This window comes from Erithacus rubecula, assembly GCF_903797595.1.
Source record: "Erithacus rubecula genome assembly, chromosome: 6".
Classification (NCBI taxonomy): domain Eukaryota; kingdom Metazoa; phylum Chordata; class Aves; order Passeriformes; family Muscicapidae; genus Erithacus; species Erithacus rubecula.
Genome location: NC_136688.1, coordinates 53813126 through 53827722, shown reverse-complemented (window position 1 = coordinate 53827722; position 14597 = coordinate 53813126). Strand labels below are relative to the sequence as shown.

Sequence of the window (14597 nt, the reverse complement as noted above, 5' to 3'; positions counted from 1 at the left end):
AGGACAGTGCAGTAGGATGGCATTTCACCATAGAGAAATGGGAACTTTGGGGTGTGCTGTTGCTGTTGTAGCTGCCAGGGACATGGATACGTGGATGTAAGATTATCTTGCACAAAGCCAGGTAGAATTTCATCAGCCTGTCTGCTTTTTGTAACACTCAAGTGAAATACAAAAGGTGGGAAGGGCCAGATTATAATTGTTTTGCAGAGGGAAAACATGGTCCTTGAGGCTGATTAATGTAGCAATAGAACTTCTGAGGCCTTCAGTGTGGAGCTGCTTGTAGCATAAACTGGTCTGAGTCAGGCAGTTGATTGAAGTGTTTGTTTTTGTGGATCTTGAAATAGGTCAGTAAATAGAATTTACTCTGTGGACTGTATTGAAGCAATATGTTAGTTAGGTTCAAGATGATGCTGATGTTAAGTGATTCCTTAAGGCAGCTTCTTTGATTACAACTCCACAAAGTCAAAGAAAAAGCTCATTTTGGTGTTCACAGCACCTGCCTGATTGAAGCTCTGAGGAAGGTTATGTTTTATAGTCAGTTTATTTAAAATAAAAAAAAAAAATTCTAAACACTCAATCTCACTCTCTCACCAATCAGAAAATGCTGTGAAATTTAGACCTGTCTATAGTCAGACCTGAACAGTGTTAAATTGGAGACATCATTCTCTCAGCTTGTCTCAGAACTATTTTGGGGGCTTGTTGCAATCAATAATCTTTCTTGTGTTGAGGATCCTGTAGGAGCAGTGTCAGTATCAGGGGAGAAGAATCCATGTCTGCTTTAATGAGATCCATTAGGTTGCTGCATAGCAATCATCACATAAACCCACTGATTTCTGTTTAAGTCTTTAGTAGTCAGTATGTTCTCTGGTAGCTATTTTTCACCATACCATATTACCTAGAGGAAAAGGAATTAATAATGCATCTAGTCTTGGATACGTATGTTTAATGGATGATCTCACATCCTATCTTGGAGTCAGGCTGCACAGAAAATGCCCTGTTGTAATTGATCTTTGAGGTTCAGCACATAAAGAGCAAAAAAATGTAATTGTGCTTACCTAAAATTTTCTTTAACTACTAAAGATAGGCACACAGGAGGTAAGTAGATCATCTAGAACAGCAAAGGAAGTTGTTGTCTTAAGATTTGGTTATGGAGAAAATTTCTCAGATTTTGTTGCATGAACAAGTGTTGAGATTTTTTTTTTTTTTTTTTTTTTGTGGGATGTGCTGTTAATACAGTATTTAATAAATAACTAATGCCAATTTAATAAATATTTAATTTAGGAAAACTAGAATGGAGTGATGACTGGAAAGAAAAAATTTAAGAGGCAGAAACCTGAGCAGGTGGATCTTTGCTGTCCAGGTCAGGCTGTTCTGTGTGTCTGACAGTTGGTCTGTGTTGATCTGTATCAAACTGAGCAGGCTGAAGGCTGTTGGACAAGTCAGCAGTGGTAGCTGTTTGGGGAGGAAAGGGTGGAGGGATTTTTTCCCCTTGTTCTGTACACACAGAATACAGAATGATTCTGTCATGCAAAGCAGCCTCGCTCCCAAGGTTATGGTTTTGCAAAAAGCATAAAAACTTCCTTTAACCTAGTAAATCATCTTAGCCCATTTTTCTTATATGGCATCATTCCATATAATGAATTTTTCTTGTGTTTTGCCCTTACTGGATTCATATGTTCCAAGCAGTGGGAGCTTCCACCAGTTCCCTTGGGAAACTATTATGAGGTCCAGTGAGTTTTGTTGTAAGGTCCTGTTAACATAGTGCTTACATTTTCCTTTAATTTCATGTTATTAGCCCTTAGGCATGAACTCATGCTTGTATCTATTTATGGCTTAAACTTCCCTCATCTTCCAGAGGTCTAGTGATCTGCTTTTCTCTTAACAAATCATGTCTGATAATTAGGTGAAGGTTTTAAGTTCAGTCTCTGGGTCTTTAAACATCCACCTCCTATTTCCCAACCATGCTCTTAATCTTTTATTCTAGGGTGATCAGGGCTCCAGAGGAGATGAACAAAATCTAATGAGAATTTCCTCATCCCAAACAGTTGTTGACATATGGCATCCCATACATAAATAGTAGCCTCATATAAATGGAAGGCATCACAAACATAAAGATAAATATTCTTCAGATATGTCAAATACTTTCTAAGAGGGCCACATTGGCTCTCTAGAAATATGTGGATGGTATTGTAGTTTTAATTCTATACTGAACCAGTCTGTGTCTGACTTACATAAATGTTATTGTTTAAAGAAATACAAGGCTGTTCCTGAAATATGTGCATTCTCTCTTTGAACATAAATCTCTTTCCAACTCCAGGCTGAAGTAGATACCACGAGAGACTGACTTGATAAATGGCATCTCCGATTCGCTACATGGTTAAACTGAGATTTGTGGCAACCTTCAGTTATGCTCAGTTTAAAAAGGAAGGAAATGCAAAGTTGAGGCTGAAGCCCTGTCCATAATGTCTTCCATCATCTCTGGGCAGGACAGAGGTGCAATTACCAAGGGCAGCTGTAGCTTTGATCTAAATAGGCCGTTTGTGGTGCTAAAGGAGAGCAGCCCCTGCAGAATCACACTGCTTGCATGAATGCTGTAGCTGATGGACTCAGCTGCCAGGGACAAGCTAAGGGCAGAATTTAATTCTTTAGCTGCAGCCTGGATAAAGATTGATGCTGTCTTACCTAACTGACAGGCTTCTTATCCCTTCTGTATAAAGGAATAAGTATCTGACCACTCGTCAGCTTCATATAAAAATACCTTAAATAAGTATTAACCTAATACAGTCTTTCTTGCTTTTGTAACAGCTCTGTGCCTTTCCCTGCTTGATTTCAATTCTCTCTTTCTGCTTCCATTTTTAGATCATGTTTTATCTCCTATCCCTTTGATATCTCTAATAACTCCCTCTTTTTCTTCACCCCCTCAACTACTTCTCTCTGCATCCTTTTACCTTGATGCCTTCTCACTGTATTTCCATGCTTTTTGATGATGTAAGAAATTTTCCAATTAGTTGATATTTATGAAATTTTTACTTGGAAAATGACTGTGTCATCTTCTTTGATTGCCAGTTGGGTAGGGTCTGGATGGGAGGAAAGTGTGCTTTGCTAGATGTGAACATGGAGCTATAGGGGAAGAGAAAAGAAAGAAAACCCTGAAGCCTTAAAAACAAACTCCCACAATGAAAAGCAGAGCCCAAAAGTAGCTTTGGGCTCACAGATTTTTTTTCAGTCCTGAGGAAGCAGCAGCAACCTTAAGTAGAGGCTGAGAGCAGAGTGAGTATTGGTGTCTGTCTGTATGGTCCTGCCTGCCTGCACAGTTGGATGATGGAGAGTGGAAATAACTTCCCCCTAACAGTTGTATTTTGACAGAACAACTGGTGTGCAGAGGAGCAGGGCTGAACTCTATCAGAGGAAGATTGTTCTGAGGAACAAGTAAATGCTCAGGCATGTTATAAAAGGTTAGTATTAAAGGTGGACAAGGAAAGCAGGGAAGGTTCGCAGGGATATACAGGCGCCTCTTGGCAGGAAAAGGGAAAGGCTGGACTGGCTTTTATAGCAGGGAATATGGATTAAACAGGAAGGTTGCTTTTGGGGGTTTTTTTAAACAATCTTAGCATGTGTGACCTTATCTAATGGCTGCTGCAGTGCAGCTGGGAAGTGGTAATTGTTCAGCTGTGGTAACTCAATTACTTCTGCTCCTGTCCCTGGGTCTCAGTGGCATTCTGGCAGGGATGCCATCAGCTCCTGCATCCCCCTCGTCCGGGAGACGCGCGGTGACTCCCGGAGCTCCTGTCGGCCTCCGTGGTGTTTGCCAGGCTGAGAAATGGCTCCTGTCAGCTTTCACTCTGGTGTGCCTGTGAAAGCCCAGTCTGCAGGGAAGGCAGGAGAGCTGCTGTCAGCGAGCAGATAACACTGCACTGATTTATATGCTGCTCGCATCTGCAAAGTTTTCCACTGCAGCAATGGATCCCTTTGTGTTCAGTCTTCATTTCTGTTTTGCTTTAAAGATATTGGTAACTTTTACCAATTGGTAGGGAAATTTTTTTCCTATATTGTGCTGTTTTCATTAATTTTTCTCGCTGTGTAGATAGACGGCAGTTGCATGTTACTTAAATGCTTTCTACATTGTAAAAGTATAAATTCTATAATTCTCATAGTGCTGGAATTGCAGGTTTTTAAAACTTTTAAAATGTGTTCTTTTCAATATTGTCAGATTATGTCATGAGCTAATATTTTTCTTTTTTACTCTTGCAGTGGTGTAAAAATGATTTTGGGGGGTTGAAGGTAGTGCTTGGATCAGCAGTAATGCTGTGTGACAGCAGAAATGTTCCATTTATTGTTGTGACGGAGTAACAACTGGTAATTGATAAGTGTGAGGGAAAAGGTTTACATGTAGAGAGATATAGAAAAATCTCTAAGAATAACTGTCCTTTGAAATGTAATTTAAAAAATAAAATCGCTGTCCAAACAATACAGAGGAAGATTAAAGCAAGAGCTAACTGGTGGTGGTTTCAGAAGGAAATCCTGCATGTCTAAAAGCTACCACTATCTAAAAGTTCTTGTTGGTATTTTAATTTTTTCTTTCCAGTTCCCTTAATGTGAGACAGGTAAGGGTTATGCCACATTAATCATACATGTGCTCACAGTTCTTGCCAGTAGTGCAGCTTTCCAGCTGTTTCAACTTTGAAACAGCTGCAAATCTTCGGCAAGTAAAAAAATTCAGTTAGCTAAACTTTTGGATGTAAAAAATCCCCTATTTACTTTCTTCCAAAATGAATCTGAAATGACCTGAATCATTCTAATAGACAAATAACTAATTAACACGATAGCATTTGTTTAAACTGTGCTAAGTCAGACATTTGTGTAAGTCCAGGAGGAGCAGTGAGGGCTGGGAGCAGTAGCAGGGAAGCAGCAGGAAGCACAGGGATAGTGTGTACTTTTCTCTTTGACCCATTTAGGCTCCAGTCTCACATTTGCTTTAAGTTGATCCACGTGTATGTGGCTGCTGACAGCATTTCTCCTCGCCCCTGCCACATTCTGCCGCCGTTAGGGCTCGGGGGGCTGCTTGATGAGTTACATGAGGGAACTGGTCCAAATGAAAATTCAGCTTTTTGTTGTTTGGGTTGATTTTCAGCACTGCAAATTGCCTCATCTGTATCAGTGTGTGGCCATGTAAATGTCATGTTGGAGATGGGAATGCTGTCTGCAGGAACAGCTTGGGCTTTTAGCTTCACTTAAAACAGTTGTGATCCAATTCCTTCAATGATGGTGAATCAACAGATAAGGGCTTTGTTGGAGTTTTCTTGCTTTTGTTTGCTTTTAATGTCAGCTTTGACTATGGTTTCCCAACGTGACACCTTAAATGAAGTTCAGTAAGGACTTTGTGAGCAAGCAGTTCTTTAGCTGTGCTGAAGAGAATAATTAAGCAGGGTTAAGAAATGAGCAAGCTGCTGTCTTGAGGATGATGAGCAAGATTAGCAATAGGTTAAGTGCAGCCTCTGCATCAGCCGTATGGCTTCTAGTCTGTTAAGTGTGGGTAGCAGTTAGATGGATAATGGGAATGAAATGGCAGCAGTGGTAGTGCCACCTGTGAGGGAAGCAGAATTCCAGGAACTGCATGCAGAAAGTCACTTGCGATGCCAGATTTTTCAGAGTGGTTAAAACAAATTAATTCAAATGGTTAGTTACTGTGTATGCAAAGAGGCTCTCCATGTGGGAGTGGTATCATAGGATCAGGGAATGGAAAACGTGCTTGAGGAGGGGGGTGGGAGAAGTTCTGTGGGTGCTTTGCAGGCCTGTTTTGGCATTAATGGAATACGGGGGCCAATTTAGAGGGAATGAATACTTAAAGAAGTACGGTTAAGTTCTGAGAAGAGATGTTAACAGCAAATTTTCGAGGTGAAAGAAAAGTAGCTTAGTATCAAATATTTAAAAAGTGGTTTGCAGCAGTGACCACCATCTGAATTTTTAAGGCATTAATCTTAACGATGCATGGTTGTTCTCTTAAGCTGAATGAGTGAATGTGCCTTTGATGTGCTCTGGAAGGGCTTTACCAGGACAGAGGGACCTGCACCTGGTAGATGGGCTGCTCTCATGGGAGGCAAAATAGATGGGTTGGATTGTTGTCAGCAGGCAGAGAAATTGAATACAGGTCTCTGCACTCAGATAGTCTGGGTCTGGCCCTACAGAGATAAAGAGGAGGCATCAATCCTTCAGTAAACAGGTCTGGATTAAGTCTTTTTTATTTCACAAGGTTATTTTTAACACAGGTCAGTTTACTGGTTTGGTTTTCTGTTCATTACCACAAGCAGTTTTGCTGGCACAGTTGGTGAAATGTTGCAGGGAAAGGGCCAGGAACTGTTTTATTCTGCTGAGATAACAGGAACAGAGTGTACCCTTGGGCAGCCCCTGAAGCAGGTCTGCCAGGTGACACAGGCACTGGGGATGCATCCATTGTAGTGGAGCCAAGTGTTCCTGGGCTCCAGATTGCTCAGCCTGGGACTGCCACATCCCATAGAAGAGCTGGGGAGTTCTTGTGTGGAAGAGCCTGGGTTTGGGGATGTGGGGTGCCCACACAACCAGTTGGCAAGACGGGGATTTGGAGCTAGGCTCAAGTTAGGCAGAGCATGGCACGAGGCCAGCATGGTCATCACTTTCCTCACGGGCAATTAGGTGTTACTGGAATAACTCTTAGCTAACCTTGATAAAATTAAACTTGTTATTGTGCTGGGTCAGCACTGCTGCAGTGTCCTGCTGTGCTGCTACTTTTACTGCTCATTGGCCTTTTTCCTTACAGGCTCACAGGGATGAAGCTGTTCCTTGCTCCCAGAATTGCATGTGTGGCTGGAAATGCTCGCTGTGAGCGCTGCAGCCGTCGCCCCGCTTCCCTCCCTCCCTTTAAATGTTTTCTTGTCTCTGATCACAGGATTCTCCCCTTGGTTAGGCTGCTGGGACCAGCCTTCATGAGTGTAGCTCCACTGGACTGTCCCTGTTGTGCCATTGTTTGTTTGTTTTACTGATTTGTAATACAAATAACATAGAAGCCTGGCATGGAGCAAAGAGCAGGAAATTCATTCAGGCTTTGAACTGGGAGTTGCTGAAATTGAAAGATGTGACTAAGCATGCAGGGATGCTCACATAAAAACTGCTCTTTTCCCCCTTTTTTTGGTGTTCTTTTTGGGGAGCCTTTTCAAAGAAAGAAAAGGAATGAAAACACGAATGCACAACAAAATCTGCACATAAAATTCAGTTGGTAAAGTAATTCAAATGCTGGAAATGAATACCCAAGCGAGAACCATCCAAAATGTTCCTTTTAATAGAATCTAGTGTTTGTTACCATAACAATCCTTTTTGCAAAAGAAGGATTAGTGCTGTTAACATAACTCTGTTCCCTGCTTCAGGTAGCCCTAGTTTTCAGGGCCCCTTGAGCAAAATGCAAAAAGGGGGGAAAATTAATATCTTGGATTTTGATGATGTACTTTAGTATCGTAATAACAATTCATTTAGGCTCTGGCTTTGTACTGCCCGTTATTTCCCTAGAAACTTATGCTTCAGCCTGACAAGTACTGTGCAATAGCAGTGTCACAGCCTCTGTCAGGCTGAAGGAAGGGCTGCAGATGAGCAGGCAGAAGCCAGAGAAGAGTAATGTAGACCTGTAGCTGCTTGACATTACTGACTTTTAAGGGGTTCAAAAAATGTATGATTCCTCTTCCACAGGGGAAGAGAACAAGATGTTTCTCTAGTAATGAGATCATAAAAGAGAGAAAATTGCTTGTAAAGAATATGTCTGATTTTCCCCTCTTTTTCTACTTTGCTTCTTTTATAACTTAAGCTGCAGTTTTGTTTTCAACTGCCTCTTGTGTAAGCATTTAATAGAAGCAAGATATTCTGCACTTCTATTTTTTTTGACAGTGATTTCTGGCCTACTCATTTTGTTTTGTAATAACCACTGTTTCCTCTGTCAAAAGAATGGAAATTATCTGAAATAAAAGGATAGTAGTGTTCAGTGGTCCTATGTGAACTTGTCACTTCAGGTCTGCTGTGCCAGTTCAAAGCATTGAAGTTGGCATCGGATGAGAAGATGATGGTATTTCTTTCAGCATGCTGGGAGTAGATGGGTAGAAACACTTTTTTTTTAGTAGGCTTGGAACTAAAAGCTGAAAAGAGCCTTTTGTTTTTTGCTGCAGATTCAGGAGCGTGATAAACTTTACTACTTGGTAGCCTGGGAACTTGATTTTGTGTGTTGATTACAGAAGTGCAAACTTCTCTCTTTCTCTCACTTCTCCCCCTGCCTCCCCCTCCACCCGATGGCATGATGAGCCTTTGAGAAATAAATGGGAATTGCGTGGTGTGTGCTCCGTGCAGTGCAAAATTTCTGTAGTTTCTAGACTTTTGTTCTTTTGCTCTTTAAAGGAAAATCTGTTACTGTTTTACTGGTGAGGGAAGGGGGAGGGTTTTTGAAACCTTGCTGTTGGGCTTGTCCTGCCTTTTTAAAAAGACAGTGTTCCCTGCCCTTCTCCCAAAGTACTTAGACACCAATTTTCTTGCCATTGCTAAATTGCAAGGGCAGCTTGAAATGTAAGATTTGACCTCAAAGGTGCTATTTCTTGTGGTTTAAAAAAAGAATCCCAGCATGTGTCAAAAACTTGTAAGGCCCAAAAGAGACAATGCTTATTGCAAATTACTAATAAGAGATGCACCTACTAAGAGACTTGGTTTACCCCTGTATATTTTGTGTTATAACTTGTACTTCTTCATAGCAATTTGGAAAAAAAAAATGCAATACTTAATTCTGACTGTTCCATGTGATGATATTCCTTTATTGTACTGAGATTGTAGCTGCAGGTTTTTAGAGCAGGGTCACACTGAAATTTTTAAAAAACTGTCCTGCAGGATAAAATGGACAAGAAAGTCAGGAAGATTGTGAGTGTTCTATAACCCAGAGCATGACAGGGTTTAAAGTGTATCAGTTCTTTTCCATCCAGTAGAGAATCCCAATTCACTGGAGTTTGTAGCCCTGTGATGGAATCAGGTGAACACTGAGTGGAGCAGATTGCTAATAAACTGCATTGTGTTGGATATTCCCACTGTTGTGGCTGAGATCCCAGATCCTTGCAGCTGGCTGGAGCAGCTCCCTGGACCATGGGTGGGAGCAGCAGTGCAGGCAGCCCTGAGGACTGACTGGGGCCACGCTGGCAGTCAGAGCAGAGATGGAGACAGGAGGCAAACAGCAACTGCAAGGGTGTAAATGCCACCCAGCTAGAGAGCAGCAGTGGGAGTGGGAGGATGTTCAAGGCTGATGGCCATGATGCAGTGCTGTAGGTCTGCTGGAGGGAATTGCTCATTTTCCCAGCCCTGGGGCTTGCAGCTGCTCGGCAGCTCCTCCCTGCACTGACCCTGCTGCTGGAGGAGCAGGATCCCAATGATGAGCAAGGTTTGAGGCTCCCACTGCTCAGTTCTGAGGGCTTCTCATGTACAGGACTGGCAGTATGAATGAGTATTTGGACTCTTTTCTTGTTTGTCAGCAGTAAATGGAGCATTGGATAGAGAGTTTATTTTGATCGGTTGTTTTCTTAAACCCAATTTCTCTATGTATGAACATCTGCTCTTCAGATACCAACAGATTAAATCTCTGTATTTATAGTTAAATAAAATGTTATAGAGACACACTTTTCAGCTCTGGAAATGTCATACTGGCCAGCTAGGCAGAAAAGGTTAGAAGTCACAAAATGACATACATTTGGTTGTCATCTGACTGGGGTGAGGGCACTCTACAATGGCTTGGTTGTGTACTGCACTACTGGGGTGACACCCATCCAGCTGATATCTGCCTTTTCTTGGACTCTGTGAGTGCATTCTTGAACCTGGGAAGGAACCAGAAGGAGTAAAAGGTATCTTGAAGTTTCCTGTAGAGAAATCTAGAAGCACAATTGCTAATGCTAACTTTTCCAGCTATTTTTTTCTTAGTATTACATAAGATACCAGGAAAATAGAATTCTGTTGTCATGTTAAATTCAAGGGGCGGAGGTGGTGATGGGGAAACAACAAAGCTTTTGATCTTTCTTTAGTAAATAGGAGACTGGTTACAGAATGTAAATGTTTATCTTAGATGATGCTATAAGTAGTACATTTCTTTCTCTCTTCTCACAAATAAGGACAAAACCAAGTTAGTCATCAAGATACACTTAATTTCAAGGAAGATTCTTGTCCTGAATTAAGTTGTTCTTTTTGGGGATAAGCAGCAGTGTAACAGTTGTCTTGTTTTTCCACAAACTGTATGACTGATATAATACCACAGAGCAGCTTGAGGGAGTCTTAGCATACAGAATTAAAACCTTCTTTGGTCTGCAGAAGTCTGAGTAAAACATTCAGAGAAATAACATTTCTTGAGTAGACAAGTACATTTCTCTTAGATCTCTTGGTATTTTTTCAGTAGACAATAACCTCTAAAGTAATTCTACCTTAAAATATCGATGGTGGATGGAGAGCTCAGCTAAAAATGCATATGTTACTCAAACAAGCATACTGTTTTGTTAGGATGGATTATGATGAATTAATTCTATTTCAACATTTGAAATTAAGAAAAGGTTAAATACTCAGAATATTAATGGGAGCTTGGGGATGGGAGCAGCTCAGGGGTGAAAATAGCTTATGAAAGAAATTAAAAAGAAGTATCTTCCTGTATGTTATTCTTTTTACCCTCTTTTGGTATGTTCTTTGTTTTTGAAGGGAAGCTGCTTGCTGCCACTGCAAAATGAGTGTTTAGTACTCAAGTGCACTTCTTTTTCCCAAATGAGTCTAAACTGACTTTTTCTTAGGGACAGAAGAAGCAACATACAGATTGTAGAGTATGATATAAAATTCTGGAAAGACTAAGTGCTAGTTAGTACCTTAATTTTAGGAAGATGTAGTATTTGTGTTTGAGGCTGGTGAGTGCCAGTCCAGGGCCTGCTGATGGCAGTGGAAAATCTGTTCACCTGATGGGCTTTGGATTACCCTTGAGTAGCTTATCAAGCCCACACCTCCCATGGAGGGTGATGGATCCTTCCTCTGCTCCTGCTTCACATCCAGACATGTTACACCTGGCTGACCAATGTGCCTTATCTTGGTGGTGAGTGCAGTAATTTCCTCGTGTGCAGGAAGGAGCAGCTGCTGCTTTGTGGCAGCTCCTGTTTGGCTGGAGTCCTGCTGACCCCAGCTGCCTGGCTGGAGTCACTTCTTGTTAAAACCAGCATCTTTGGCAAAAGATTGTTCAGAGTGAAGTGTTTTTACCATATTATTAGCGATATGGTGTAGGGATCTGTATAAAATCAAGATGTGTGGTCTGTGCAGGCTCTGTGGTGTTTTGGGAAGCACTGTGTGGTTGCCATCACTTCCTGTGGGCAGTGGTGGGCATGGCAGGCACCTCTGTGCCCCTTCCACAAGCTGCTCCTGTCATCTCTGAAGGGAGCAGATGAGTTTCCTGTAAATACGTGTGCTGGAAACATCTGCCCAGCACATTGAATTAAAGGATTTTTCTTGATGGGCTGTCTGACCCCGTATGCTGAGGAGCTCGAGTGCTCTGCTTTCCCCGTGACTTCCCCCATCTCTTTTCTTAGCTGTCTTTTCGGCACATTCTTCTGAAGCTGGAGCTGTGGGGACAGATTGGACCTTGCTTCCCGCATCTGTCCCAGCAGCTGGACCACTTCCTGCCATGAATCATCCCAAACACACTTTTTTTCTTTTTATTGTTTTATTTGAGGGTGAAGGCACATTTGTTTCCTGAAGCCACAAGCTAACCTAAGTAGTCTGGCAGACAAGCCTCAAATGAAGGCTGGGGTGCACACGTGTTTGGAGGAAGGAAGTGCCTCCCATCTCTGGGATCATGGGCAAGCCAGGAGCAGAGCTCTTTCCTTGTGGACTTCATTTGTGGTCAGAGCAAAAGCAAACTCCATCACTTCTTGGAGAGCTGCAGCAAAATTCTCTGTTTGCACGTCAATGTCAAACACATAATGACCTCTGGTTTTTGGCTACAGCTAATCAAGTGCTAATTAGCAAATGATGTTAAGGGAGAGGGGCATAATCTTTTGTCTGAGAAGTCTTGGCTATGGTTTGGATCCTCTGTGGGACTGATGTTTGTGGCTTAGTGTTCCAGAGCTCATTGATTGCATATGTTTCAATTTTAGCAGTCCAAAACAAGGCTTTTTATTTTTTTTGTCCTGAGGAACTGAGGCTAAATAATTCCTGAAACTTGAGAGGTCATTGTATTTCACAAAGAGATGAAATCCAAAATGCCTCCTTAATTTTGTCTTTAAAAGAAAGCCCAACATTAACAGACCCCAACATAAAAGTACATTAACTGTATCATTGTTAAGCTTTTCTTTTCCACATTAATTTTTCTAGGGAAGCGTCAAATTCACCACTTGGGAAACCAGCTTCAACTCAATCAGCATTGTCTGGATACTGCCTTTAATTTTTTCAAGATGGCTGTGAGCAAACATCTAACCCGTGGCAGAAAGAGGACCCACATCATTGCTGCCTGTCTCTACCTGGTGTGTAGGACAGAAGGAACTCCTCGTATCCTTTCACTCTTATAAAATGTAAATAAATAAAAGACTCTTAGCAAGTCTGCTATCCCATTAGGCATTGTTTCAAAATGTGAAAAGGTAAGTGTTTAAGAGCTAACTTGGTCATTGTTGGTTTTATACAGTGAAGTGAATGGGAATGTTTCCTGTTGTTCAAGTAAATTTGTTCCCTTTCTAAATGTACATTACTTAGTATTTAATGCTATAAATGTCACTCTGCCTCTCATCATAACTCTGAATTTCTTTTTGCAACATTTGCTTCAAGTATAAAATTGTACTTCCCTCTACTTTGCTAAGGTTTATTATTTATGGAGTATTTTCTTGTTTATTTTGTTTTTCTTTTTTAAAGTAAATGACAGTTAACCCCAAACCTCCTGCAGTGTTAGCATAAAAGAACAGATTAGAGTTCCAGTAGGTTTTCCATCAACATATTTGGATTTCCTTCTTCTGATACTTGCAGGAAGGACAGTATTACTCTTGTTTTAGTTCTTGGAAAAAAAAGATGTTTGATAAATTCTGAAATTTGCTCAAAAATCATACAGGAAATCAGTGGCTGGAGGTGCACACATAGGACAGGATTCCAAGTAACTGGTCCCTCCTTTACCATCCCTATTTTTGTCTTGGGGAACTTAATTAAGACCCACATAAGCTTTAAATACTGATGATCATCCAAATTAAATTTTTAAATATATTTTTTATTTCTTTTATGTTGTGTTTTAGCTGCTGGAATTTGGAGCTTAGTACCAAACAATTACTTCTGTTGCTCTGGCTCTGAGCAGCCTGGTCTAGTGAAAGGTGTCCCTGCCTATGGCAGGGGGATTGGAACTGGATGTATTTTAAGGCCCCTTCCAATCCCATTCTATCCAAACCATTCTATCATTTTATCATTCTACAATTCTGTGTTTAGTTCCTTTTTACTTTAAAATAGTATGTCCACATCTTCAGTATTCTAATTTGATGCTTTTTCCAGATTGCTGCTCTCATTCTATATTTTTGCAGTTGAACAGTTTAGCTTTCCTTTTAAGATTTAGATGATTTTTTTTTTGTAGTTTCAGAAACTAGATTCAGTATTCTAAAAGTAGTGCTTTCAGATCATGTAGTAATGTTGTGGCCATTGTATTTGCATGTTTAAAAAATGTGGCTTTGCAGAAATAATGGAATTAAAAGGCAGGCTTGCCTATAACACTGGTTTTTCCTGCTGTGAAGTCTCCATGTGAACTTTGAACAGTACCACTCTATCACTGCTATAAAAACAGTGTTGATTTTAAGGTGTTACCAATATTTTGATAATGTATCTTCCGGGTAACTGCCTGTAAGAGGGTAGGATTAGATTAGCTATTAAAAAATTCTTTACAGTGAGGGAACTGAGGGCTTGGCATAGGTTACCCAGATAAGCTGTGGCTGCCCCATTCCTGGGGGTGTTCAAGGCCAGGTTGGGCTCTAAACAGCCTGGTCTGTCCCTGCCCATGGCAGGGATGTTGAAAATAAATTATCTCTAAGATCCCTTTTGTGATTCTGTGTTATATTTATGCTCATGTCATGTTTAAAGTAATTTATTTGCAGTTGTTATTTGATACTTCTGAATGATAGCCCAGCTGTAATATGCAAATACATTTTTCCCCACTGATAGTGATAAAAAGCATTTGAAGAAATGAGGGCTGTAAGAGGCAGATAGGTGCACTGCAATGTACAGCCATCTGTGCAGCAAGTGTAACTAATGTGGAGGAAACAAATAAAGCAAAAATAATTTACTTGTTTTTTAACCTTCTTTAAACTATTTCAGCATGTATCTCACTTATGTGCAAGATGTACTGGCCTGGTTGACACTTAATAAATACCTAAATGAGTTTCCCAGCTTTCCTTGTTAAGTGGAGATAATGTTCTGTGTGGTACTTCTCATAAAATACTAGGAGTAAAGTATGAATAAAACTGCAAAGATAAGGTCTGTCTTTCTATATCAGTAATACTCCACCTTCATTTGCACAGTTACTGTGCTACCTGGTAATGAAAAAGTTGTTGTGCATGTCCATACTGCTA

At 40.8% G+C, this 14597-nt stretch overlaps 1 protein-coding gene across 1 annotated transcript in view; it reads left to right on the top strand.

Annotated features, from left to right (window-relative positions):
* The window catches only part of BRF1 (BRF1 general transcription factor IIIB subunit), a 168790-nt gene that overhangs the window by 29130 nt on the left and 125063 nt on the right, over positions 1-14597 (top strand). The window contains exon 3 of the mRNA XM_079308257.1: positions 12379-12552. Coding sequence (XP_079164383.1) covers positions 12379-12552 — 174 coding nt within the window. The remainder of the gene's footprint in view (positions 1-12378; positions 12553-14597) is intronic.